General features: G+C 34.6%; 1 protein-coding gene across 4 annotated transcripts in view; it reads left to right on the top strand.

Annotated features, from left to right (window-relative positions):
- CCDC141 (coiled-coil domain containing 141) overlaps window positions 1-27,265 on the top strand; it is a 62,016-nt gene that overhangs the window by 17,714 nt on the left and 17,037 nt on the right. For 3 of the 4 annotated variants that reach the window (XM_019007559.1, XM_015635561.2, XM_019007560.1), the window contains exons 6-21: window positions 831-1,084; window positions 3,229-3,348; window positions 6,676-6,870; window positions 7,440-7,612; window positions 8,423-8,564; window positions 10,753-10,872; window positions 12,105-12,296; window positions 13,179-13,355; window positions 14,776-14,955; window positions 15,713-15,838; window positions 16,095-16,283; window positions 16,541-16,720; window positions 17,504-17,653; window positions 24,009-24,149; window positions 24,930-25,124; window positions 26,649-26,832. In XM_019007559.1, the coding sequence (XP_018863104.1) occupies window positions 831-1,084; window positions 3,229-3,348; window positions 6,676-6,870; window positions 7,440-7,612; window positions 8,423-8,564; window positions 10,753-10,872; window positions 12,105-12,296; window positions 13,179-13,355; window positions 14,776-14,955; window positions 15,713-15,838; window positions 16,095-16,283; window positions 16,541-16,720; window positions 17,504-17,653; window positions 24,009-24,149; window positions 24,930-25,124; window positions 26,649-26,832 (2,718 nt within the window). Of the gene's footprint in view, window positions 1-830; window positions 1,085-3,228; window positions 3,349-6,675; window positions 6,871-7,439; window positions 7,613-8,422; window positions 8,565-10,752; window positions 10,873-12,104; window positions 12,297-13,178; window positions 13,356-14,775; window positions 14,956-15,712; window positions 15,839-16,094; window positions 16,284-16,540; window positions 16,721-17,503; window positions 17,654-18,413; window positions 18,573-24,008; window positions 24,150-24,929; window positions 25,125-26,648; window positions 26,833-27,265 lie in introns of those variants that run through there. The other variant, XM_033516133.1, reaches the window with a different exon arrangement.

The following is a 27,265-nucleotide window of genomic DNA, read 5'->3' on the forward strand; positions in this document are numbered from 1 at the left end:
AAAACAAAAACAAAAAAAGACAAAAATTGAATGAAAAAGGTGAAAACTTATGAAACATATTTGCTTACCCATTTCTTTGTATGTTCAATTTTGGATGGACTGAAATGAAACATTTCTGATTAATACCACTTTTTGGAAGGGAAAAGTAAAATGGACAGGCCTGTTGCAGTGAGCTCATGGAAACTAAACTATATGACTTTAGGGAGCTGGAACAAATATTTGTCACGAATAGGTCATTAAAGTGAAGTAGTCCACTGAATTTTAACCCTGAATGTGTCTAAGTATAGATTATAGAAAGAAGGTAAGAGTTCCTGATACTCCTGACTCACTTATAAGTAAGTTCTCAGACATGAGAACACTTTTTTCCCAATGCCTATGAGTTATGTAAAGACCTAAACTTAGCCTGCATCACTAATGAAAAACTGCAGAGGGTACTGACCCACGTGGGAAGTAGGGTAGAAAATTCTACTTCAGCTTACCCACAGGTTGAGAAGCCATCAAAAAGAACTCAGTTTTGAGAAAACAATGACACTTCTGGGTTTTGTTTCTACACCATTATATGCGTGTGTGCATGTATGTTTGTGTATGCACCATTGTACCTTTTTAGGTTTGCATAAAAGCTGTCCAAATTGAAATATCTAGGTGTTTATATATCTCTTCTAAAGTTCATGTTCATGCAATGTTCATTCATGTTTATGCAATGGATGAAAACACATTGTGCTCATGTATGCAAATAGATAGCTTGAAAGATACTTGAGTAAAATTTGAAATATGGTTCTAGAATCACAAAGCACTCTGGCTTTTTTCCTGATGAAATTGTGTCCTTACAGAACTTTTGCAGAAGTCACTTGCTCTTTTAAACAAAAGCCAAGACCTAACTCAGTTCATAGAAGAGTTCAAATGCGAGGGGCCAAATGCAAACCCGAAGCTGATTCAGGGAGCCCAGAGCAGCTGCTTGAAGATTGACAATCTCCTTGAGATGCTGCAGGACAGGAGACGGCAGCTGGACAAATTCCTTAGACATCAGCGCCAAGGACTCGAGCAGGTTCTGCAAATTTGTTTGTGGCACCAACAAGAGAGCCAGGTAAGACACAAAATATCAAGGGAAATCACAGGCAGCTGTTTTACAGTACAAACAGCAATGGAGATTAAATATATCTATTAGGCCAATATTTCTGGGCCCCCTCTGAGGAAATCGTGACTTTTGAATGTTTGACTGATGGGAGCTAAGGGGACACAGAGAAAGCAGAGTATGTGAGACATGCTCTGCTGTATAGAATCTAAGAGTAGGTTTTCACTCTGTGTTGCTCCTGTTTTGCTAGGCACAACTGTGCAGTCTAGGAGGATGCACAATCTGTGTGCTGCTTATCCCTTATTGTCAGATTATGAAACACTGAAAATGCAACATCTCCCTTTGATCTCTAACTGGAATGTGATGCTCTGATAGTCATGATTGTAACGTGTTTCTTTTTCAGAGTTTTCAATGTGTGAAAACATATTTATTTTACATAGCTTCCTTTATGAAAGTGTCGGCATCATATTTTCTGATATCTCCTTCATTAATGAAAATCAAAGGCAGATTGGCCTATTTTATGCATAATTAGTTATCTTTGGAAGAAGAAAGTAATGAATCCACTCAATAATTATTGTAAATGAAAGAAAAATCTGATTCTTGATTTCCTGGATTTCAATCAAGGAAAACCACTGTCTTTTTCAAAAAGCTGTGTTCACCTTGCCTCCTTTCTAATCCCTTCAGCAAAATCACTGAAAGTGAAATTCTGTGGGTTTCTTGCTTATAAAGCAAGTTGAGAATTCTCATCCATTCCTTTAGAGCTAAGGTAGCACAATGAAACCACTCAGAGGTATTAGCTGTAGTGGAAGGCAACTGATTAAACTCACTGTAATGGAAAGGAATATTGCCAGCTGGTAAAGGGGTGAAAAATTTGCTATAACAGGGTTTAAAAATGACTTCTTCCTCTGCCTAACATTACAGAAACACTGGTTTGTTTTGCTAAACAGATACATGATAAAAAACCCCAAGCCTAATTTACAAAGAAATTTTTATTTCCCTTTTAGCACGGTTTTTATTGTCCACTCAATTTATTTGTATTTTGATGAACCCATAGCAAATGTTCCATGAAAATGTGCTTCCAGAAAAAAATGTTTCAGGCAGTAAGTACACATCTGGAGGATATACTCAAGAAGTGAAGGCTTAGTATTAAAATAATTTCCTTACTCCCCTAGCTCTGTTGGACTCATAATGTGAACACTTTTTATGTGTAACTGAAAATATTTCCAACACATTTTAAAGGTTTTTTTAAATTTTTTATAATTGCTTAAATTTATTAAAAAATAGCACAATTCTACATGAGCAGATAAAACAACAACAACAACAAATCTCTAGTGGGCTATTAAAATCTGTAGTACCTAGAGAACAGAAATTCTTAGCACGTTGCCTGTGATCTAAGTATAGTGTAGATTTTCCAGTCTGGAAAGATTGGAGGAAGTCCTCTTGACACCAATAACTAATTCTAGATACTGTTTAAAAATGTAGAGCTTCTCTTCAGGCATTCTTGCCATGTGCTGTTTACAAAGAGAGAGGTACCTACTCTGAATCAAGCAAATATTAATGCAAGTAATTCTGTGGAATTTAGAAAATATAACTGTATAGTGCCTATGTTTGCTGTATATACTTGCTGAAAAAAATAATAAGGTGTAATAAATTTGTAAATCCACATAAGATTATTCTACACAATAGTATCCCATTATCTTTACTAGGTTTTTCAAGCCAGGGATGGAGTGGTTCTATTAGGTCAGAAGTCCTCAGACTTGTAGTATTCTACTGTATGCAAATATTTAAGTTACTGTATGTCAAGGGAGAGTGAACAATATCTTTATGGTATCAAAAAACATGCATTTATTCTATGCATGGTTAGAACTTGATTCTGCTTTTATTGTGTTAATTTACAATCTGGTCATAGTTGATGAATAGATTTTTGTCTGTTTTGTCATGTATGTCCACTATGTGCTTGCTTTGGCATTAGTCCTTTCCTTCCCCATTTGTTATGACACAAATGCAAGTGTTTAAATAGAAGCATGAACATTAGGAATGAAAAATGAAATGAATGAAAATGTGAGCTTTTAAAATTAAACTGCTTTGTACATATTTTTAAAAATGGACAATTACTTCTCAAACTTATCACTGAGTTCTTTTTATTACTTAATCAGGTAACATCTTGGTATAAGCAAAACATCAGAGATTACTTTCAGAAGCAAAACTTAGGCTCATCACTATTGGAAAATGAAGAGTTGCTTCAGGAACTTGAAGAAATGGAAGTCAAAGTGAAAGTAAGAAATACCATAATTGGTTGGTGAAGCAACTTTAAGAATGAGTAGCAAAACATGAACTTGAGCATTGAACAAATAGTAGACATTTTCTATATATACATGAGATATATGTCTAAATTATTTTAGTCATTTTACTTCTTTTAATGCCAGGCCTGCATGTTTCTCAGATTTGCTTCTGATTGTTCACAGATCTGTTTCCTTGTAAGCTTTGTAGTTAAATGTCTCATGTTTGCCTCTTTGCATAAAAGTTAACTTCTTCAAGGCTGTCATGTAAAAACAATACAATAATATCTCTAATCCTTCTGCAAGCAGCATGTTAAAAAATACATATTTTTTTTTTTGTTAAGGGAAGATGAGCATGTAAAGATAAATTATTCTAAACAGACCTTTGGCACAAGAAAAACAGATAAACAAGTAAATGAGTATGCTGTGGAGTGTTTTCAGAGAGACACCTACAGCAAAAGGTGTTCTAAAGCATTGCTGAATTTTAACCAAATAATAATCAGTCTTCCCCACATTTCATTTTCACAGGCTATTCTTGTAATTTGCTCTCTGAATTAGAAATTAGGGTGTAAGTGCAGAAAGAAAACAAAATGCATTTTCATTTTGTATAATAATCCTTTTCATGGTTGAGTATCTGGAAACTAACTTATAATAATAACACTTATTACAATTTCACATAACATTCCTTCTCCCATACAATATGTAATAGATCATTCGTATAATTTTAATTGATTGCCTTTTTTTTAATGAGCTCATTTTAAAGTGTTTAGCATTAAACATTTTTGTTACACATCCATGTGAATGATGATTTAGAGCATCTTATTTTTAGCCTTCTGCATTTCTTACCACCAGCATGTTCTAGGAGAGGAAAATTAATTTCTTGAAGGGGATATTACTGAGCATGTTGGTTTTGTTTATGATGTGCAGAAGAGTGGTCAGGCTGAAATTGTATGTTGAAAAAATATATATATAATTGAGAAAGCTGTGAGTTATGGGCATTAGCATTTGCAGAACTGAACTGCAGATGTTGAAAACAGAATAAAGGAGGAAAGTAGAGTAAATAAATCTTTTCAAGTAACATTTCATATGTGTACTGTAGCTCAGGGCAAAATGTTAGTGTGCAGTAGCTATGCAGGGCAAGCTTGATCGTTCTCAGAGGGAGTAAGAAAGTGGAAATTTCCAATGTCTGAACTGTTTCACACAATGTGTTTGCTTACATGTATTGTTTCATTAGGTTGAACAGGAGAAATGGTTTCTTAAATTGTTCAGAGGCCAACCTAAGAGGCATTTACAGGCCTAGCATCTAAATTGTGGGACTGGGCTAAGAGGAGAAGGGAGAATGACTCATTGTTATTATTATTATTATTACTACTATTATTATTATTTTGTTCTCAAGCTGGTTGGTCTTCACCTTGCTAAGAGGCAAAAATTCTAAAAATATTATCACTAGTTTGTAAAATTATCAAGACCAAAACAAACCCAAGAAATTGTAATTGGGGAAAAAAGCCCTCAGCCCTCACAGAATTTAGAAGAAGCCTCCTGCCCCCAACTCCTGCAAGGACTTTCCCGGCTCCCCCCACCAAGATTTGAGAGAAGAGGCACCTTTAGGAGCTCATGTTTCTGTAAGGGTACTCTGGCACTGATCACCTGCTTGCTGCCACGCTTCTATGCTCATTGGAGGTGCTTGACATGGTAAAGAAGAACTGCTAGCACCACTTTGTGGCCAAATCATTTTTAACATATCTCAGCAGTTTTCTGGGGGGTGACAGACATTGAATTACTTTCTCCCTCTTTCTGCTTATTGATTTTATCAGCTCACTGTTAAATACACTGCTACAGCCGTTCACTGATTTCCCAAAAGTCACATTGTATGGTAATTGTCATAGCAGCTCTCAACCCCTCGTGGTTTTATTAGTGCCCACTACTTCTTTCGTAGTTTGAGGGAATAATATGACTATATTGGTAGTTATACTGCAATGTGGTTCCTGAAGGTGAAAGTATTTCGAATATTCACAAGGATTAAATTATCAATGTGCTGATGTATGCAATGAATCAATGACAGGCAGATTTGAGGCTCAGAAAATGGTTGTGGTTCAGTTGTGGACATTTTTGCATATGAGAAAATAAGCTAATTTATCACACATTCTGAAAAAACCACCTACTTTTATCTTTAATTGACTTATGTTTTAGGTGCTGCTTTATCTAATATATGGATCATGATCTGAAGTCAGATGTATGTGCTTCAAAGTTTTTAAGCTTAAATCTAGAACATTCCAGTGAAAAAACTTTTATACAGCTTCTTAGGTTTTAATTCACAGTCCAGAAGTTTTATTGTATAGACAAGAAAAGTCAATTCATCCCACAACAATTGTTTAATTATAAGATTAATTTTTAGGTGTTTCTGCATTTTTCCCCCCTGACTTGTGGTGAATATTTTAGAAGGCAGAAAATCTTCAACACTTTTAATTATAGCTACAATATTTTTAATTCATTAGTTTTAACACCCTTGAAAAATACCTGTTTAATCAAAGAAGCTAGAAAGGACTCATTTTCCTTGCCAAATGGAATAGTAAGAGTGATTTTTAAGACTTACTAATGTGAGGAAAAGAATGATGACAAGAGCTAAGAAGTCACATTTAACATGTCTTTAATATGTCAGAACAATTCACAATCATCAGCTGATAAATTGAAAAGTCAGTGTAATAGTAGGCTGTGTGCTCCTTTCAAGGAAAATGAGTAAGAAATATCTTAGTGCTGACTGGCAGACTGCTATAAATTTAGCATGTTGAGGTCTGAAGAACAGAAGAAGCTAACTAAGATTTTTCCGCTGAGATTTTATGTCCTGTTGATGGAAAGCCGAGGCCTTTTATGTGTAGAAAGATTTCCTTATAAATAGAGAGCTGAAAATGAAGTTGTCACTAGCTGTTATATAGAAAATTTAACCAAGTTTGAGGAATGTTTAAACAAGATAGCAAATTAGTCTAAGCAAATTTAATTCCCTCAGAGAGTGTGTAAGGTTGTGATGTTTGTGGAATGTTTTAAAATATAATTTACTATAATAAATTGGGGTTTTGAACTTCTGTGAAAATTTAAAGAGCCTTGCCTCAATATAAACAAGGCAGAGTTTAAGATCTGCTTTTAGATCACTTAAAGCTGCTGTTGGGCATCTTGTACCAAACAAAGCCCCTCCTAGTAGAAATCCTCTTTTAAATCATGATACCTTTCATGCCTATAACAATGCACATTTTCCAAAGCTTATATTATTACCGTGCAGTATATTACTTTCCTATGTGTAATTGACTAAAGTGGTATTTTTCCCACTAGGAATGGAATTACACTGTGGAACAATTGGAAGGTGAAGCATTTAGGATCTTGCTTTCAGAGGACTATACGGAAAAAGAACATCTAAAACTTTCAAATCAGAAAATCTGTCTGTTGCAAGAAGAAGTGTGCTTCCATATGGAAGAAAGGAAAGCCCTGCTGCAAGAGGCCAATGACTTTTTTCATGCTGCTGGCAAGGTTGGTAAGAAGCCAAGTCTGTAATAATAACCTGTCAATAAAACTATGAGTGTGCTCTTGAAGGCTGGTGGGTGTGGGATTATGCAAACAGTAGGCTAAACAATTTGAAGTGGAAAATTGCAAATCCAATTACCTTTTTTATATGACTTTTTGCCTCAAGCTTCTATCCAAAATGGCAAATCCATTCAAAAATGCATTATATTTTTTTTTTCTTTAAGTATATTGAGTGCTTGGTTTCTAAATAAGGTATTTGGAAAATATTTATTTGCCAAGAATTGAGCTTTAAGATTTCTTTTTCTGTGGACACCAGAAGCAATGTCTATCTATACTTGCACTGATCTCCACAGGGGCTAATTATAATCAGTATTATTAATATTGCAACTTTATGTCCAAAATCTTTCTGTTAAAAGACTATTTAGAAAAGTTCATATTTTAGGGTCCCCAAAGATCAAAAGTTCTCCCTGTATTTTTTTTTCAGATCATTTATAGAAGTTTTAAAACCAGGTAATTTCCAAGGAGAGTTCCAACAACAGAAGTATTGATAACATATGCTTTTCTTTTTTCTTCAGGTACTTGATGGTCTTGAAAGTATAGAGAATTACCATAAAATCTCTATTTCAGAAGGCTTACATTTACCTATATTGACACTGAAGTACAAGGAATTGCAGAAAGAAATTATGGGTTGTACAGCAACTACCATGCAAAAGGGACAAACATTAGTTAATAAAGCAGATTCTCACAGGTATTAACATAAGTTTCTGATGAACTTCAGTAATGAAAAAGCTTATTTTGAACATATCAGTTCTAAAAATTCTTATGATGAATATAAATTTAAGTAGTAAATAACTTGATATGTGGGAAGAGTGGGTTAATATCAAAACTTCCGTTCTTAGTTGTATGAGGTAATTCCTTTACAATCTAAAGCAGACTGCCTCAGTTATTCAGGTTCTGAATTGTTCCCCTGATATTGTGGTTTAAGTGATAAGGCATGCCACTGTTTTGTAAATTGGTGTTGTTTCTTCTCCCATTAAAACAACACCCTTAAGGAAAGGTTGACTTAGAATGTATATGACATTCTTTTTTCAGCTACTGTAAAAACACTGAAATATTTTAGAGTCCAAAGAAAACATTCTTTTTAAAGTAGAATGGGTATGCCATATATTTTCTCTTTTAAACTCATCTATTTGTCATTTTAGTTTTTAGATAGTATAGCTAGAGTGAAAAGTGATGTGAGCTATTTCTCATTGAATCAGGCTATATGTCTTGTGAGAATTAATGTATCTGTCTTGTGAGTCTACCTTAGGCACTGAGACAAATGATTTCTTTGGAAATTCCAGTCCTGTGTTTCACTAATTATCAATTTTATTTGGATTAATTTTAATATTTCTCTTGGTTATTTTCCTTTAAGGGTAAGAGTTTCAAATTCATAAGTTAGTCATCATACAAATCAACAGAATGAGGGGGGGTTTGTTTATTTTTTTTAAAATTATAATCATCCTCTATGTTGAGCAAAAAATAAGAAATAAATGACAATTCTACCATTCCATTTTAGCTCTTGGGTAGCAGGAATTCAGAAAATGATGGAATATGTCCAAAAAAAAGTAGATCAATTAAACAGCCAGTGTCCAGGTTATGAAGAACTTACTTTGAAGAAACAACAATGGACTGCCTCACTTGAAGGTCATCTGAATAAGGTACATCATAGATTCATAAAATGGTTTGGGTTGAAGGGGATATTAAAGAACATTTCATTCCAACCTCTCTGTCATGGCCGAGGGCACCTTCCACTAGACCATGTGGCTCAAATCCCCATCCAGCCTGGCCTTGGATGCTTCTAGAGACAAGGCAGCCACAGCTTCTCTGGGCAGCCTGTGCCAGTGTCTTACCACCCTCTCAGTGAAGAATTTCTTCCTTGTACCTAATCTAGACTTACCTTGTCTCAGTTTGAAGCCATGATCCCTTGCTCTGTCACTTGTCACTCTCGAGCTTTCTTACAGAACCCTTTAGGTACCACAAGGGTCTCCCATAAAGTCTTCCCAAAGTCTTCTGCTCTCCAGGCTGAACAACCCCAGCTCTCTCAGCCTGTTACCCCAGGAGAGGTGCTCCAGCATCCTGATCATCTCTGTGATGATTATTATCATCACTGTAGCCCATCTTCTTAATGCATTCATCAACAGTGCATTGTGTTTCCATAATTTAGTTGTAGTGAATATTGAAATTGAAGCAAATAATAGCAAGTAAGCACAGTTGTGGTTAGAATGCAGAATGCTTTTATCAACACAAAGGAACTGAAAGCTGTTCTGAAAAACTGAGCTCCTTTCCATGAGAACATTTTATCAGTGATGTTAAATTAAGCATGGATTTGCTTGGATAGTGGACTATTATAATTTGTTCTTTTGGCAAAGAATTGAGCAATCAGTCCTGTGACCTGTAAGCAGGTTTCTTATACTGCTTCTGTCCTCTGTTTTATGTGGTTGAAGATAAAAATAAAAGTGTGGCAAAACTGGGGGTTAATAAGCATGGTGACTGAACCACAGCAAATTTTCAGTAAATCTGAAGGAGAATATATTCTATTCACTATAAAAATTCCTTTTGTTAATTAAGGAATTGATGCATCAAGGACATGATAACCCTCTTTAAATGCTTGAATGTCATATAGTACTACAGACCTTTTAAATGACTTGTCAGAGATGGAATAGACAAATAGCTACTAAATAAGTTTCCATGTGTAAATTCAAATTAAAAAAGTATAGTATTTTAGCAAAGTTCATATGAAGTAAACTAGGAGTGTAGACCAGAAAAGTAAATCAAACTTAATGACTGAATAATTAAGTCTGCAATCTGATATTTTGTATTTGCATGAAGATTATAATGAACCATTCTCAATCAAAGGTGAATGCAATTTGCTACAAATTGGCCCTTTTCCATACCATTTATGTGTATAGAAATGATGTCACTATCGTGTTGTGAATCTTCACCTAAAAGTTAAATTATGAAGGCAATTTTTACTTAAAATATAAACCTCAACTTGAACATAAGGTTTCAATCTGCAGTTTGTTCCAATGACTTTGTTCCCAACTCTCTAAAGCAAAGTATCCCAAAGAACCTGTTGCCAAATTCAGTTGCCCCTCAGCCTCATATAATAAAGTTTGAACCTCAGTTAGCAGACAGTTCTTGAGAAAAATGTTAGATGCAAATTCACATGTCTAATAATAAGTATGTGTGCTGTGTCTGGAAACATCTACCTGTGCTCTTCATAATCTGTTTTGTCATCATAGTGCATACATAATATCTTGGTGACAGTGGAAGGGAATTCTGCACAAAAATAGGTCTCTTGCCTTGTTAGAGAAGTTTTAAATGTACTATCTGAAAAAATCCTGGAGTAGAATCAAAATATTTCTGCCAGGGTTATAATAGCAAGATTATAATGCAGTTGTGCCATATTGAAATCACAAGCCTCAGATATTTAGGGTACAGAAAAGCACTGTCAATAAAATGACAGCAAAAAAGAAGGGGTTTTGATCACACCTGTTGAAGAAACAGTAGAGTTTTCTTCCTTTAATTCTTGTCTTTCTCTGACTATACATGATATTAAAGCACAAGTTTTACCTTTTCTTCATTTCTTCTCCCCATCCCTCCATTTGGGGTTGAGGGCTGTGTGTGTGTGTGTGTGTGTGTGTGTGTTTGTGTGAGAGAGAGAGCAGCTGTGTGGTGTTAGTTGCCAGCTGGGTTTATACCATGACATTAGAGCCAGAAACATATTCTATGCACCAACAGACAAGTGTTACATCATATTTGTTTCTGTAAAAAGTGATATTTTATACCAGTTTTATGATGTCTACTTATATAAATTAACCATGTGAATAATACTTTCAAATAAAGGTGTCACAATCAATTAAAAAACTCGCCCCGATGCTCGCAGCTGGTATGGAGATTGGCTCGTATTTGTGTGAGTCAGAAAGAGCTTTGAACAAACACCTTGAACTGGCCAAACAAACAAAGGTAAGAAACCTTTCAGTAATGTTAAGTGTTTTTAGAAGCAAATGCTTCCTGTGTGTAGTTCTAAATAAGGTGAGAGGCTGAGAGTTTCTTGTAAAGAAAATAGATCTGTGGTTTGTTTTAAAACTGTAGTTAATAAACAAAATCACAGATAGCATTACAGTCCTTAAACCACTGTTTTTCTCCCCTGTCTCAATCTCACTGTGTTATTTGTTCCTGCCTCAGGATTCTCATACCAACTCTTGATAGGAAGACTCTTCAAATGTGGATTGCTTCTCCTACATGAGGCAGCAGGTTTAATAATTGTCTAGGCAGCCAGAGTCAGAGAAAAACCTTTTTGTGGTTTATTATGCCAAGTATAAGGGATGAACTGGCGAAAAACCAAAAGAAGTAGCTCTCATTTAGAGAAACTGTGAAGGGGCAGTAAGGAGATCCACTGGTCCTGCTGGGAGTGCAGCCCTTGACGGAGAGCAGTGCTCAGCCCTGTGACATATGTGAGGAGGCTGTTCTTAAGTCACACCCAGGGCCTTTCCCACTCCCATATCAGCCCTGCAGTATCTGAAAGTGGGTTAAAACCACTTGAATCCCTTCCATGCACCCTTGGCATGGGTGCATATTTCAGCCTAAGCTGAACAACATGGCAGTGTGCATTTTAGAAGTATCCTATGTATTTTCAGTACTTAAAATTCCATTACCCCTGCAGAGTTCCTTCTTGCTTCAGGCAACAGCTGATGGGGTCCAAGGGATGGATCTGTACAGCATCTGTGGAAATAAAATTCACTTTAATACAATTCTGAAGAGCACATAGTAGCAATATTAAAATCTCAGCAGATAAACAGGAACATATTTTTGTTCCTCAAGACTTTATAATAGTTTTAAGTGTCTTTTCTGCCAAATTTTTGCATGACAGGGTGTTACTTTTGTTTGCTGCAGTGTCTACTTTGCCCTGACAGATATATGCACTCTTATAACTATACACCTCTTCTAACTACTCCTTCTGGAGACTGTGATGCACTAGCTTTCAAAATAGCTATTTCAATAACTACACCTATCATTTTTAGGAAATAAATTATTATTTCTGAGAATTAAGCTCCATTGTGGGTTCTTCTTCAAACAAGTAATTAAATTATACATAAGAAAGCAATCCTAATGAAAATAAACAGTGTGATATTGATATTCAAAAGTCCGTTCCAGTCATTATATATATATTTTTCCCTATGCTTCTACCTCGATAGGAAACTTCATGTGAACTGAAAGCAGCTGAAGGAATCATCAAAAATATGGAAGAGTTGGAACCTGAGCAGGTGGCAGCTTTTTCTAGCAGAGCTGACTTTCTGAATAAGGAACTGAAAAGAATTGAAAATAATATTAGTTCAAAGCTAGAAATTCTAGAAACTTATGTGGCCTTTTTACAGTCAGCTGTAGAGGTATGGATTACTTGTTTATTCTGTGACTAGATTGTAAAAAATCTTACAATTGAAAAATTTGTAGTAAGGATTGCAATTTATTTAGATCTTTCTCCTCTGCACATGTGCACTCTTTTATTAAATACATTATAAAAATGCTTCCATATAGGTATTCTGAATATTAAATTAATATTCTGAATATTTAAATATTAAATTCAGATTTGCTTCATATAACTTTTAAAAATGTCCTATGAGATGTTCATAGGGATCTTTGTTGCTATCTTACACTGATCTTTGTTGCTATCTTACACTGACATGCTAATTCATATGTTTGGATTTAAAAATGAAACAACAACCAGCTCTAGCTCAAATCATAATCAATCAATAACCAATATAATTCTCGTAATTGTGCTAAACGTGTTAATTTTAATTTTGATTTGGATTCCATTTTAAGATTCTATGATATGGTAGCAGTTCTTTAATATTTAGAAAGAAATTGAGGATGGAATGGAACCTATGAGATAAAATTAGTTGTAGGATTTATTTATTGCATGATAAACTACAAAAAAAATTGTATTGTCTACTTCTGATTATTGCTAAATTCAGTTACTTCATATTAAGCAGATCAATGAAAATCTGTGCATTGATATACTGGTACATAAAATCCATATGTGACAGAAATTGAGATAATTGCTGGCACCTGTCTATTTGTCACATACTGGTTGGCAAGTTATTTAAAACTATTTTATTATTTGGTGTTTGTAAATATTTTAGGGACTCATAGATCTTAAAATTAAAAGATTCTGAGGATGCTATTCAAATTTATTATATCTCTAAAACTTCCGATTATAGCATCTCAAGTTTTGATTTGTTTTTTGATATTTATTTAATGTCTTTCTATAGGTAAATGATGATATTAAAAATCTAAAGGAATTCTATAATTCAAAACCTCTACCAACAAACAGAGAGACTGAAAATAAAATTGCAATAGAGTCAGCTAATACTCAGTGGCAAGAGACTATAAAGAAGACTTTTTCCACCCAAAGTATGGGTTGCTATTTTCTTAATTTAGTAAATGTGGTGAGTATAATCTGATAAACTATACTGAATATTTTCTACTTGCCTGTGATGAAGTCCAATTCTAATTCTATGTCTGATGGACTGTGTACCTAGTTTTAAAGGGATTAATGCTAATATATATTTTCAGAAGAAGAAAGGATTTGAGTGCTTATGGTAATATAAAAAGTTTTGTGGTTAGCAGTGTCAGAGCCCTTATTGACCCAGTCCATGCATACAAATGTAAAACATGATCATATTTGTTTTCTCATGTTAAAAGCAGCATATACACAAGTACAATATTAAGTTTACTTCCACTTAGAGGCAGGGAGTCTTTACTGACTGAGTGTATGAATTCTTGTAAAGAAGTGGATGTCAGAGCTACTTCCTTGCAGATGATCTTTCCCTGTGTCTTTACATTCTGTTCAACAGCTACACTGCCTAGGCATCCCTGTTCAATTTTCCAACAACCCTTCATGAGATGATCGTTTGAGATGTGCAGTCATTCCCTAAACTACACCTGCTAAATTAATCCAAATTAATGAGGACAGCCTGAAGACCCAGCTGTCCTTTCAGCTTTTATAGGACAGACTGGGGAGCAGTTCCACGATAAGCTGGGAAGGGAGGTGGTGTTGGTAAGCTGCAGCAGGATGCAGCTGAGGGAGGGAAGGTGCTCAGGCTGTTTGTGTGGCTGCAGGGTGTGTGTCCCTGCTGGAGGCTGCCAAGCAAAGACAGAGTAATGGCAAAGTCACTTAAAATCTTCAGACATTACCTCCCTAAACACCGGGGTATTGTCACCATATTTTCTACTACTCTGTTCCCATCACATTCCCAGACTGTAGCTTTTAAATATCTGGAAGATATGGATCATACTAGTAATTTACAAACACAACTTCTCTTAGAAAAAAACAAAAAACCATAATTAAATGGAAAAACCAGAAATGTCATTACCACGTTTTCTGGTATTTCTCAGAGAGGGTCTACTGAAAAGAGGAAAAAATACCAAATACTGAAATACTAAACACTTTATCCCTCCTGTGCTGCTTTTTTTATCAACACAAAGGGATGGTCTTTTCTTCACCTTCTTTGTTTTCCAGTTGCTATTTATTCTCCAAAAGGCCTTTTTGGGTACTTCTGTGTAGTCAGAAATTCTTTTATTTTGTCTGAGTGTGAAACAGACATCAGATGGCAATAATCCAGTCATTACTGACCTGTTCTATGTTTTAAATTCCAGCTTTATATATGTCCTCTGTTTACAAATTCTGTCAATCTGTGCCTATTTCTAGACAATATTAAGGGAAAGGTGTATTTAAAAGTATAATTTTTTTTAAAAAAGTTACACTAAAATAGTAGAGGTTTTATGAAACTTTATTTAAAATTATGAGGTTTTCATTGTCTGTTATAAAAACAAGCGTGGAAAAAAATGTGTCTGTTTATTTGCCAGGTAAATGAGAGCTTAATATTAGAAGTGGAAAAATCGATAAAAGTAACAGAAGATATCATTATTAATCTGAATAAAGAAAGGAAGGAGCTGTCTCATCTTTGGGCAATCTGGAATTTTAAAATTACTCAAGTAAAACCCATCAAGCAACAGTGCCAGATATTTAAAGAACAACTAAAAATCGTAAGTAAAATAGCAAGGAAGAAAGCAAGTGTGGTAAATATTTCTAGATTGCTATTAGCTTGTCTGTGGCTCTCTCATAGTTGATGAACTATGATAGGTATTATTCAATAAAGAGTGATGATCAGTAAGATACAGTTCTTGTCCATAGTCTGTTCCCTGTTCTGTCAGTCACTCCTCACGAATCATGAATTGTTTTTATCTTTTTTCCCTTACTCAAATGCATAAAAGTTCAAGTCTCCACTTTGAATTCTAAGTTTTAATGAAGTTTAATCAATGTTTTACCAGAAATTATTTTTTTTTTTCTTTTTAAAATCACCATTTTCTTTTGAGACTGAACAGTTGCTAAACACACTGTGTCCTAATAGTTCCTAGTATCCAGGTTCATACAGAAAGAGGATTGAAACCTTCTTGGCACAGGGAGGGTTTGCAGTGTTCCTTAACAGAAACACCAGCTAGGCTTGTAGCTGCTGTATCTCTAGGGCAGCTCAGCAGTGCACCAGCACATCTGTTATCACAGAAATAATGAGCTGTGGGTCCTGCACTCTTGGCTCCTGAGTTGTCTTTTCATGCTGTCTTAAAGATATCTTATCCCCCTTGTCACTCAGGAGGTTTGTGACAGAGAGGCTTTACTGACAGCATTTGGGAGCCTGGTTTGAGGAAGGTTTTTGTTGCAAATTTAGGTTTGACTTTAAATTTTGGGGTTTTTTTTTTAAATTTATTGCAGTTAGAAATGCTGAACTTTTTGATTCTCTTTTAGACTACCCGTGGATTAGAGATTCTTCAAGAGGCTCTCCAGCTTGCAGTACCAGTTGACCTTGGAACTGACCTTTTAATTGTTTTGGAACTACAGAAAAAGTTGAACCAAATGAAACCACACTATGAGGTGAGCAACCAAGCTAGTGGAGTGAAGGGTGCTTTGAAAGCTCTTTCTGGTCCCATAAAGTTTCACATCCTCATTTACACCAGACATTCTGTTTTACATCAGTTTTCCAGGAGGAAATGTTTGTGTGTTTTAAAGTGCAGGGCATTGACTTCTCCCCAAGGCAATTTACCATTGTTAGATGGTTATTTCATGAAATGTAAAGGAAAAATTACAATTGTGTTTGTGCAAATGGAGTAACTTCTCTGATTTTTGTTAGCAACTGAATGCTGAGCTTGAGTACCTGATAAAATTATTGGAATTGCCAAGCCAGAAAGGATTTCCTGTGAAAGAGAATTCTGAGAGAATAAGTGAGCTTATTCATTTCCATCAAACAGTAAAGGACGCAATGATAGAATATGATGAGATTTTCAGCAAGACAGTCAAATTCCATCATATTAAAAAAGAAGTGAGTAAAACATTTTAAAATATACATTCTTTCCGTTGTAGTTAAACTCTCTTTGGTTTTGGTCCCTTTCTTTCCTTTTTCCCAAAGAAATAAGATTAATCATCCTGGTGATCACAATTAAAATCTTGGATCTAAAACTGCATGAACTGCTAGAATTTAAAAATTGGATTTGAACGCAATTTTTATTACTTAAACCCAAAGGTAAGGAAAAAGATTTATTTTAAATAGGCATCGATTTTCTTTTTTGTATTTTTCAGCTGGAATGTCTATCAAAATCAGGAGAACTGGATATTCCTGAAATACATGGGGATCCTGAAAATGTGCACCAGGCTAAAGCCTACCTTGTGAATTCTCAGGAGAAACATGCACATATTAGACAGCTATATACTCTACTTATTACCCAGGGAGTGGACATCTTGTCTGCAGTGCAGCAATATGTGAGTACAAGTAGAATGATTTATGAAATCAAGGATAAATATGAAAGATTATTGGACTTGGCTGGATTTTAGGTGTGCAAGTATGTTTTACTACTCTGAGAAAAATACAGAGAGACCCTTAAGGATATTAATCTTAAAATATCATTGCTTGGAAAAAAAATAAACCATAATTTACTTTAGTATGTTTTGTGAAGTTTAAGCCCCTATGGCGATTTCTTGAATCTTTACATTACAATCCTGCTACCTTTTAAAGGCTGCTTTGCAAGCTTCTCATATAAAGAAAGGATAACAGAAGAACAGAAGAGAAAATGTAATGATGGTGTTACCTTATCAGTGGATTCAAGACTGATTTGTGTGACAGGATGGATATCAGTTTAGAAAGGAATTATTTATTCAGGGAAGAATTTTCATTCACTTACTAAGAAAACAAAACTTTCCTTCTGACTTGGCTAGATTACTCATATTGGCACTGTGCCCTTCAGACACCATAAAGTGATGGGTGGCAGAAAGGAGCTGTTCTCCAGGTGGCAAAGGGCTGGAGCAGGTCACTCCCTCTTTGCTCAGAGAAGACACCACCTTTAGGCTGTGGCTTTGACCCAAAACTACACCCCAGACTGCCTGAAACTTTTATGTCCTTGCTCTCCTTCCAGTAAAGGTTTAATAGTTTACTTTAGCCCATTGTGGCTGACTGTGCACGTTTTGCCACAGTAATTTTCATTTTGGATTGGTTAAATCAATATATTTCCTGAGACTGATAAATTTCTTTGTCTCTTACCTCGTTAGAATTGCTTGAATGTTTCAGTAAAGAATCTGAAGCAAGAACTTGCTAGATTTGAGTGTGATAGCATAAACTGGAGCTCCAGAGCTGATAAGTATGAGGAAGAACTGTCACAGTATTTCCAACGCTGCACCACTCAGGAGGATATAAATGAGGTAAATGGGATGAATCCCAACACATTTAATGACTTTTAAAAGAGCTGTTGTGTTTCATAATATACATTACTGTTTACCATTCCCCTAAATGCTTTATATGTACATGCAAAAACAGACTTTCATTTTAGCAGCAACCTTGGATTTAGGCAGCAGCAACAGTAATCTATGGTTCATGGCTCTGCTGTTCAGGATTCTATCAAGCTGTTGGGCTGGCAATGAAATGCTTTCACTGTACCAAAAGGACTGGAAATAGAACAACTATATTTTATTTGGCTTTCAGCTCAGCCAGCTTCATCTGAAATATGAGTCTTCATAATTTTTTCTTATGAAGCTAAAGTTTTAAACAAAAGTAGAATTTGTACACATTGTGGATGTCAGGCCATTGGAAACAATGTATTTATTAAAATATTTCAGTATTTCAAAGAAAAGTTCAGAATAATCTAGTACTAACATTTTTTCAAATGAAAAATTTGAAACAAAAGATATGATACTTGAAAAATTTTAGAAGGAAAGGAAATTCTCACTGGCACAAGAAATTAGAATTTAGCATTATGGAACTTAGGAATAATTACTCAGGTAATATGGTTATCAATGTAACATCTTGGTAGGCCAAATACAAATAAATCCACAAATTAGCAAGCTACATTCATTAGATGTCTCCACAAAAATTAATTTAGGAAAAACTTTTCAAAGAACTAACTTTCCCAGAGTGATCCATTAAAATAAGAGGCTGATGGGCTCTATACTTGATGTTCTGTAGATTGTACTCCTCTGCATCTGTGAAGCATAGAAGGTGGATTTGAAGCTGGAAGGATTTCACATTAATGTTCCCTGTAGCATGAAGCACATGTAATAAAAATACAAGACACTGAAAGTTACATGTTCTTGTTATCTTTTGCTGAGTAAATCCACACCTAAGTAAACAGAGACCGTATTTTCTGAAAATCACCAAAGAAGAGGTGACTGAGATTTTTCTCCTATTTTTATGAGAAAATTATTGTTTGGGTTTTCTTTTATTTTAGAGAAGTATTTTGTGTGTTTGTGAAAAGTATCCATTTTCACAAAAAAGATAATTTGAAATTGAAAAAAATTTTTAGTAAAGAAGATTTCTTTGAATGTGAGTTACACTTCCAGTTATAAGCTGAGGGTGTTTCACACTGGTCTTCTGTAACTCCCTGTCTGATGGTAAGAGGTAACAGGGAAGAGGAGGTGGTTAGGAGAAACATTCTGGCAGAGGGAACCATGCTGTAAAAGAAAATGAAGGAAGCATGAAGTATCTAAACAAGAAATCCCACTGTACCTCACAGTGTCATGGCAGAATCAGAATATTTGAGGTTTGAAATAAAGTGTTCTAGGTTTTTACTGAAAGCCCCTCAAATTTGCTGAAGAAAAGGAGTATGTATGTAAGGCTGGCTGTATTCACACACGCTGTTAAATAAAAGAATCTCTTGGTTCTGTCCATTGGTTCTGGGACCAAATGTGACTCCCTTCTAAGAAGAATTATTTTCCTATTTTTTGCTTGTTATTTGCTATTTTGCCTGTTATATTTTTCTATTATTGCTTGTTAGACTATAAGGGAAAGCAGGAAATAAAGGAAAAAATCTTCTGTCTCTCAAATTTAAATGAAAAGTCGCATCAGAGGTGGGTTACTCACCACATGCCCTATATGGCAAAATCTTTTGTCTTCTGGTAGTTATTGGATACTCTCTGTAAAATAACTGCATAGCAAATACAGCGTTCACTATTGGGGTTTTTTAGTTTATATTTTTTTTCTAGTTGGGAAAGCTATGTTAATTGGTTAAGTTAAAACTTGTCATCCCCAAATCTAATTAAATCTTGTACATAAACTAACAGAAATATACTAATTTGGCATGTGGAAAACATTTTCTTTAGGTTCCTTTTGTATTATAGGTTAGCATAGAACATGAATGTATTATAGGTTAGCATAGAATATTTGGCTAATGTATCTGCATATGCATAAATATACTATCATTTTCTTCTTTTTTTTTTTTTTTTTTCATTAAGTATTTATGACTAATTCTGTTTAGGGATCAAGAAACAGACACTAGACTACTTCAAGAATATTATTTATGTGTATTACCTTCAGTATTTTAAATTCTCTCTATTTTATCATCAGGAATTGAATATTGGTAGTATGTAACAGACCTGTCTAAACTAACAATTTATTTACTATCTACTGTGTCTAAGCAAATAAATATTTCATGTGCCAGCAGCAAGTAGCAGTTGTTCATGGCTGTCACAAAATAAACAGCCAAACAGATAATTTAGTAGTGATTTCTCGGTTTACAGAGCAAACTTTTAAGCTGACTGAAACTATTTGGGATTCTGTTGTAAATACATTAATTTATGTTTGATGTGACTTACTGTGTAAACACAGCATATGAATTAGGGCTTAGGACTCAGTGGAGTTTGAAGAGATTCTTAGAGGACTTAGCAAGTTCCCTGTGTTTGTAACATATTGGTGCTTCTATAAGAAACAAGGAAACAAATACTGAAATTTATAGATGAGAATATATAGCATGAGTTTTGAAACAGCTTTGGAGAAGCTATATACATGCTAAAATACATGTGTTTTCTATGCCTTCTCTAATTTCAAGAGAATTTGAAAAGGCAAAAAATAAGTATTTATGTCCTTAACATCTCTGAGAAGTATGAGGAAAGCTCATCTTTGGGATCTTTATTTGCCAGCTGGGACTTCTTGTTTCACGAGGGAGTTTGGGTAGCAGCCTCTGAAGAGCTGCACCTCCACTGTGTTACGCTGCAGTCATTTGAGCTCAGCCTCGGGTACACTGACACACTGGATACAGGAATTCTGCACAGGATTTGCTCAGGGCATTCTAAGTGACACAGTTAATCACACATGATAGCTTTTGCCATGAAAAAGCCTTTTCTTCAGGTGATCACTTCAAAAATAACGCTTATGCGTGTCTGCATAAAACTAGCAACAAAAGAGCAGCAGATGCTGGAGTGGGTTCACAGCTCCTCCCAGTCAATTAATTTCTTCTTCACTATTTATAACTATTTATATACTATTTTATAACACATTTCTACTTCACTTCTTCACTCTTCTTCACTATTTATACACTTATGAAAAGATATGACTGGAAATATGGATTTTAACCATAAATGGTAATGAGCTATCTTTATTCACAGGTCAGTAGGAACTGATATGTAGCCACATTTCTCACCTTGTAATTTATTCTGATTGTTGACCCAGGAATAAAGTAGCCATTAATGACTTGAACAGCATCTATTTATATTTTTTTCAACTTTTTGTTTGACTGTTTCTTAATCTTTGTGACTTTAAATATCTGTTTACAGCAACCTGCTTTTATGGGGTGTTTTGATTATTGATGCTATGAAAAGATTTGTTTATGAATAGAAAGTTAAAAGTGAGGGATTAACAACATTGAAGTTCTTTCTAGAGTGGCTAACACAGCAATCAAAGCATTTGCTGGAAAGCTACTGTTAACAAAAAAAGTTTAAAGCATTTTATAACTTGATTTTTCCATTTATTTTGTTGTCCTGAGATAAATTGAAACAATTGCTACTTAAACCTCTCTCCTCCACTATCATTCTCCACCCATGACAGGGCAACTATAGTTAGGAGCAGCCGCCTGATTAAAGACTATGACACAATAGAAGAGGTACAAAGTTCCATCAAAGCAGTGGGCTGAAGTCACTGAAGCTATTTGGATACATAGTCCCTTCAGTATTTATCATTTAATCTTGCAAAACTGAAATATGCTTAGATTTCTAAAAACTGGGAGCCACACACTGTCCTTGGTAAGAATGCTGATGATAACAGGAGTTGTGCAAATGCAGTCTGGTGTACAAGTCAGAGCTGAATCTGGTTTTTCCACTGAGGCTGAAAGAGAAGAGTGACAGCAGCTGCAGACCTTTGACACACGAGCCATCATATCTGAAACAAGGAGATTTAATTTCACATACTGCTATGAGGAGAGCCTCTGGCCTTATAAATTACTTAGTTTGTACGTGCACAAGCCAGTGAGATAAACTAAAATAAACTCATCATCTTTTCTTTCCCGCAAACTTGAAGCAGCAAATAAGACTTTTGTGCTCTGAATAAAAAAAATATTGTTCTGCACAAATGATTATATTAACAGAGGGCTTTTAGATGGACTTTATTATTCTATGTACTTAGGTGGGATAAAGAGCTTAAACTAATTGGAGATCACAGGGCCAGTGATAGAATTCCCTTTCCATTACACTGAGTGAACACCATCTGTTTATTCACTGCTGAAATAATGTGGCAACATCCCACTAGATGAAATGAAAATGAAAAATATATCCCTTGATGGATTAACATTAGTATATAATAATAATAACAATGATTGATTGTTAGCTGTTCCAATAACAGTGTCTGCAATATAAGCCTTCATTACTCCCTGGATTTTTTGGCAGGAAGGAGGAGGGGGGCAGGGTGAAGTCTGTAGGATTTTTTAATACTAAAAAAAGCCTCAAATACATATTTAGATATCCAGTTGTGGATTTGACCTGAAGTTGTTAACACTAATTAAATAAGTTCTTTTCATTTGTGTGTCTTGAGTAACAGATCCTAAAGCATTAGAACTTCTGCATTACTTTACATCAGCATCTTTAAATAAATATACTTGTACATCATTTATTTATTATATACAAATATATTATTATATTATTGTTATTTTATATGTATTATAAATGTTATTTTATATGTATAATGTATAATAATAATGTATTATTATTATACATTATCCTAAAAGCAAAATAATATCTACCTAAAGGATCTAAAATTCTTCAAACCAATATTGTCATCATTTTTATATTCTTCCATTTCAAATTTTATGTATTTATTACAAATAATTTGAAAATGTGATATGGAATTGCAACATAATTAAAATAGTCAGTACTTAAAATCAGTATTTTAAGTGGGATTTATACTTGTCTGATTTTTGAATCTCTTGCTTAAAGAAATTAAAAAATAAAATCTGAAAGGAGTTTTTAAAGTGTTGAATAAAACTGGAAGTTGCCTGGCTTTCAGAGAAAAAAAAAAACAAGGAAAACTGCTTAAAAATTTCATAGACCTTTAGCAATGGTTTAATTAAATAATTTTGATATACTTATTTATATAAAATTGATAATAAAAAGTGACATGGTTTATTTAAAGCCCACTTGTAAGACAATATTAAAGGAAACATAATTATCATGAAAAGAAAAGATAAAGAATATAACAACCCTATATAATAACCAGCTCCCATGATAAGTAAACATTGAGTTTAAAATATGAGTTAATAAAATATGGATCTTCTTTTTGATATGTGTTAAACTCTTTCTGGTAAATTGGCAATGTGTCTGATCCATATGTGTGTAAATGAAATTGCAGCTCTCTGGGGCTTCATCAGTGTAGTTCCTATCATTCTGGCACATTATAATATTTTCTGTAGATTAAAGAAAGTGTAGCGATATTCCATCCAATTAAAAAAAAAAAGAGTTTTAGAACAAATTCAATATGTAGGTTTAATAGCAGGTAGCTGGTATGAATTAATCTGAAAAGTATTGAAAGGCGTGGATGCGTCATAATTGGACCTTCTAGCTAATTTTAATTTGTATTATTGTAGGAATAATTTTCCCTGCTGCTGGGCTTGTTGCAGCAAGTCAGTGCTGGCTGGTGAAAGTATTCTCCAGAGTACATCTAGCAGTAGCAAGGCAAGGCTTTCTGTATCTGCCAGGCAGGATCTCTCTGCTGCCATACTGTGAGCGTGGTTATTTGGAAGTCAGGTGGTCATTCTTGATCCTGCAAAGAGCTGTATTCCTCTTTGTGTGCTGTAATTGTACTATGACATTTGGACTTGCACAGTGTATAAAATTAAGCCCATGTACAATTTCTTTTCAGAAGCAGGACTTTTGAAAAAGGGATGAGGAATGGGACAATTACATGGCTACCATTTCTACGAAATGGACTAAAGTATGTGAAGAGTATCTACCTCTAGTTAGAAGCAGTGGAAGCTCCTGGACAGGATTATTTCATAGATAGATTTCATTGTCTGAGCAATAATCTCATCCCTTGTTCCAATACTTTTTTTGCCCCAGTTATTCTGGAAACAGTACTTTTCATTCAGAATGCAAAAATGCTGATTTAGCAAGATTATGATTTTCCATTAATGTAAAGAAATTCTGAGGAATTAAGGATGCTTTATGAGATGGGATAGTATTACTAACTTCTGTATTAAATTTTCAGGGTTTAATTTGTCCATTAAATAGCTCTTGAAAAAATATAAATTGATGTGTGCTGATTTATTTTTTTTTACTAACTAATACGTTTTCACTGTTGCAGCTCAGAGAATCATTTAAGGATCTCAAAAAGAAATTCAACAATTTGAAGTTTAACTATATAAAGAAAACTGAAAAAGCTCGAAATATGAAAGTACTTAAAATACAGATTCAGCAAGTTGATACCTATGCAGAGAAGCTACAGGTAATAGAAATTCTAGGCTTGGTAAATGCTTCACCAGTCAAATTACTTGGCCTATGCCAAACACGTTACAGGAGAGTGGCACATCACAAAATTTATTGTGCACTTCTGTCTTTCTTTTCTCATTGTATCCTTCCTGTCTGTCATTGACTCGCATTTTTCCCTGTTCTATTCCTGTTACTCTGCCACTTCAGTGAAACAATGTTAACTCAATTCCTGACTTCACTCTTTTAATTCTTCGTTTTTTTCCATCTAATCTTTTATTCTTCTTACCTCTGTTGTGTAACCTAGTCTTTCTTCTCCTTAGAGTAACCCAAAATAATCATGTCTTGCATCAAGCTCCTCTCTTGTCTTTCTGATTTCATCCTATAAGATGAACTTTCTTCTTCAGAGCCTTCATTGCCTGGAGTTGATCATGCTAATTTGCACCTTAGAACCCTCTTAGTCTCACCCATTTTTTGCATTCACCAGAAACTCTTTTTCCAATGGCCTTTTTAGTTGCAAGTCATGCATGACCATGTTTTATTACTACAGATATTTGTTTATTTTTAAGCTGAAAAAACTTGGCTCAATTACACTTTTAATAAATATAATTTATATCAATTTTAATCAGCTTTGCAGAGGCCCTCCAGTTTCCTTTGATTTTTGAAAGAGCAGCTTGTAATTTTTAAAACATAGGACAAGAAATATGTTTGTATGGTTTCCCCCTGCTTTTTAATATTAAATTTCTAAAAATATTCACATTTTGTTGCAGTATTTAACACTGCTATATTTCTTAAACAGATTCTTAAAAAGAAGATGGATAATTTAGAGAAGAAAGTTGTTGACCCTTTTGCAAATGAGCCTAATGCTAAAGTTCAAGTTCTGTTGGGCTCAATCTTTGACTTACAGAAACAGCTGAATGACTTTAACGTGGTTGTGGAAGATTACAAGCAAAATCTGGATCTCATGGAGCATCTGCAGCAGATGATGAAAGAGGTATTAGTAAACCTGACATCCCCACTGTGGCTGTAATAATGATCCAGGACAGGGAGAGATAAAAGCGCTTTAACTGCCTCAAGGTTAATCTGTACTTTCCAAAAGTAATAAATTGCTAAAAAAGTGGGGTTTTTTTTAATTGTTTCTTTCTAAATTTGTGGTGAAAGAGGGAAATAAATGTGCAGTGTGACTCTGTTGATGCATCTTGGGGTCTCCACTTCTGTATGACCATATGACTTCCATAGGCATCCAGCATGTCTATGATGATACTTGTGAGCTCATTTTCTCAAAGGAAGCTCTGAGGCAACACAGAAAGTGTCTCAAAGTCCTCTTTGGTAGCTGTCAAATTATGAGAGGCGGGTTATCATCAGTACCCACTGTGGTTTATGTTATGATGGAATTGAAATGTAAAATACTTAATAGAAGAATATTTTTTTTTTTAGTAGACTAAATTTTTACATATATCTATAATTATTTTTTTTTTCTGAACTGCAGTCTTTGTTATTGGACACTTCCATAACTATATTTTAATGTTAAAAACTGTCAGTCTTGACAGCCCTGTTGAGGACTGTCTTGTGCATTGTCTTTCTTAAAAGAAAAAAAATTTGTGGCAATATTGTAACAGTATTTTCCCTCTTGCTCCATTGTGTTGGTGCTCCTACCATGGGGCAAGCTCATTCTGGTCATCACTCTTCAGTTTTAGAAATAACACTATTCCTATCTCCAAAGGGATCTAAGTGTGGGACACAGACCATTAGCAAAGCAATTTGTTAATATTTATTGAACACTTGCATTTTCAATCTCCCCACTTACTTAACAGAAATGAATTATTTCCTAAAGCTAAAATTTAAGACTGCTTCTTTTTTTTTTTCTTTTTTTTTTTTTTTTAAATCAGTGTAAAGTATCACCTTTTACTCAGAATTTCTCTTTCAGCAAATAGGAACACCCTTAAATGCTGATTTCAAAGGTAGCTAGAAATGGTGGTTTTTTAGCCATTTCCTGTAATGATGGAATGGTGTTCTGAGTGAACACCAGATTGTTTCCTGTTCTGAGTATTCTTAAAGATGTTTATTATGGGTCTGTTCTCAGCAGAAAGATTCCTCGTGACTTTATTGTCTGCTGACACCAAAAACCCTGTCTGTTAGTATTTTAAGTTTAAGGAACCCTTCTGCCCTTACCAGCTCTAAGTGAGGCCATAACATGAAGTTTTTGAAATCAGTCAATTGATATACAAGGTGTAAAGAACTCAGAAATAAAATGTGCTTTTGCAGAACCATTACATAATAACCTCACCATGCTGATGAGATGAGTGTGGGCCTAGTGTTTAATGAAAAATTAACAGCCATTAATGCTTGTAGCACCATTAGTAATGAACAAATGGTTTTCAGCTTAAATTTAAGTCAGAATATTTGAGACATACTGTATAGTACTGATTATGGAAAGTCTAAGAATAATCTAGTCTATTCTACAACAGCTTGAACTGCATATAGTAATTCATTATAATGCAGGTTTTTTATCCCCCAGTGTCAATTTTGGTTTGAAGATGTGAGCGCAACAGTGATTAGAGTTGGCAACTACTCTGCAGAGTGCAAAACCAGAGAAGCAATAGAGAGTCTCTATAAGCAATTCAATAAGTTTATTGAACCTGCAGTGCCTCAACAAGAAGAAAAAATTCAGCAGATGATGGACCTTGCTAGGCGGTTATATGGTGAGGAGATATCTGGTGACGTTCTGTGGGGACAAAGTGCAGTAACTCGGGATGGAAGCAAGCAGGCTCCCAGACTTGTTAATTTAATAAGAAAATCCAATGAATTTTAAAAAATAAATGTTGTTTTGAAGTATTGACTGGAAGAGGTGAAGGATTTCAGAACAAATATTTACAAAAAGTAAAAGCATTAAAATACTCAGCAGTCTGGTATTTACTTAGTTTTCTGTATACAGCCTGAGTTCACCTTGAAATCAAAATGTCCTTGCAATATTCATGAGCTTGGAGTTAAGATTTCATGGCTTAAGCTCTCTCCTAACAGGCAAGCCTTTGAAGCCAGAGGATATTATAATTATATACCTCAGTGCTGAATTAATTTTTTACATTATAACTGTGAATAAATAACTGTTAGGATTTGATTGCCAAATTTTTATTA

This window comes from Parus major, chromosome 7, assembly GCF_001522545.3.
Source record: "Parus major isolate Abel chromosome 7, Parus_major1.1, whole genome shotgun sequence".
NCBI lineage: Eukaryota > Metazoa > Chordata > Aves > Passeriformes > Paridae > Parus > Parus major.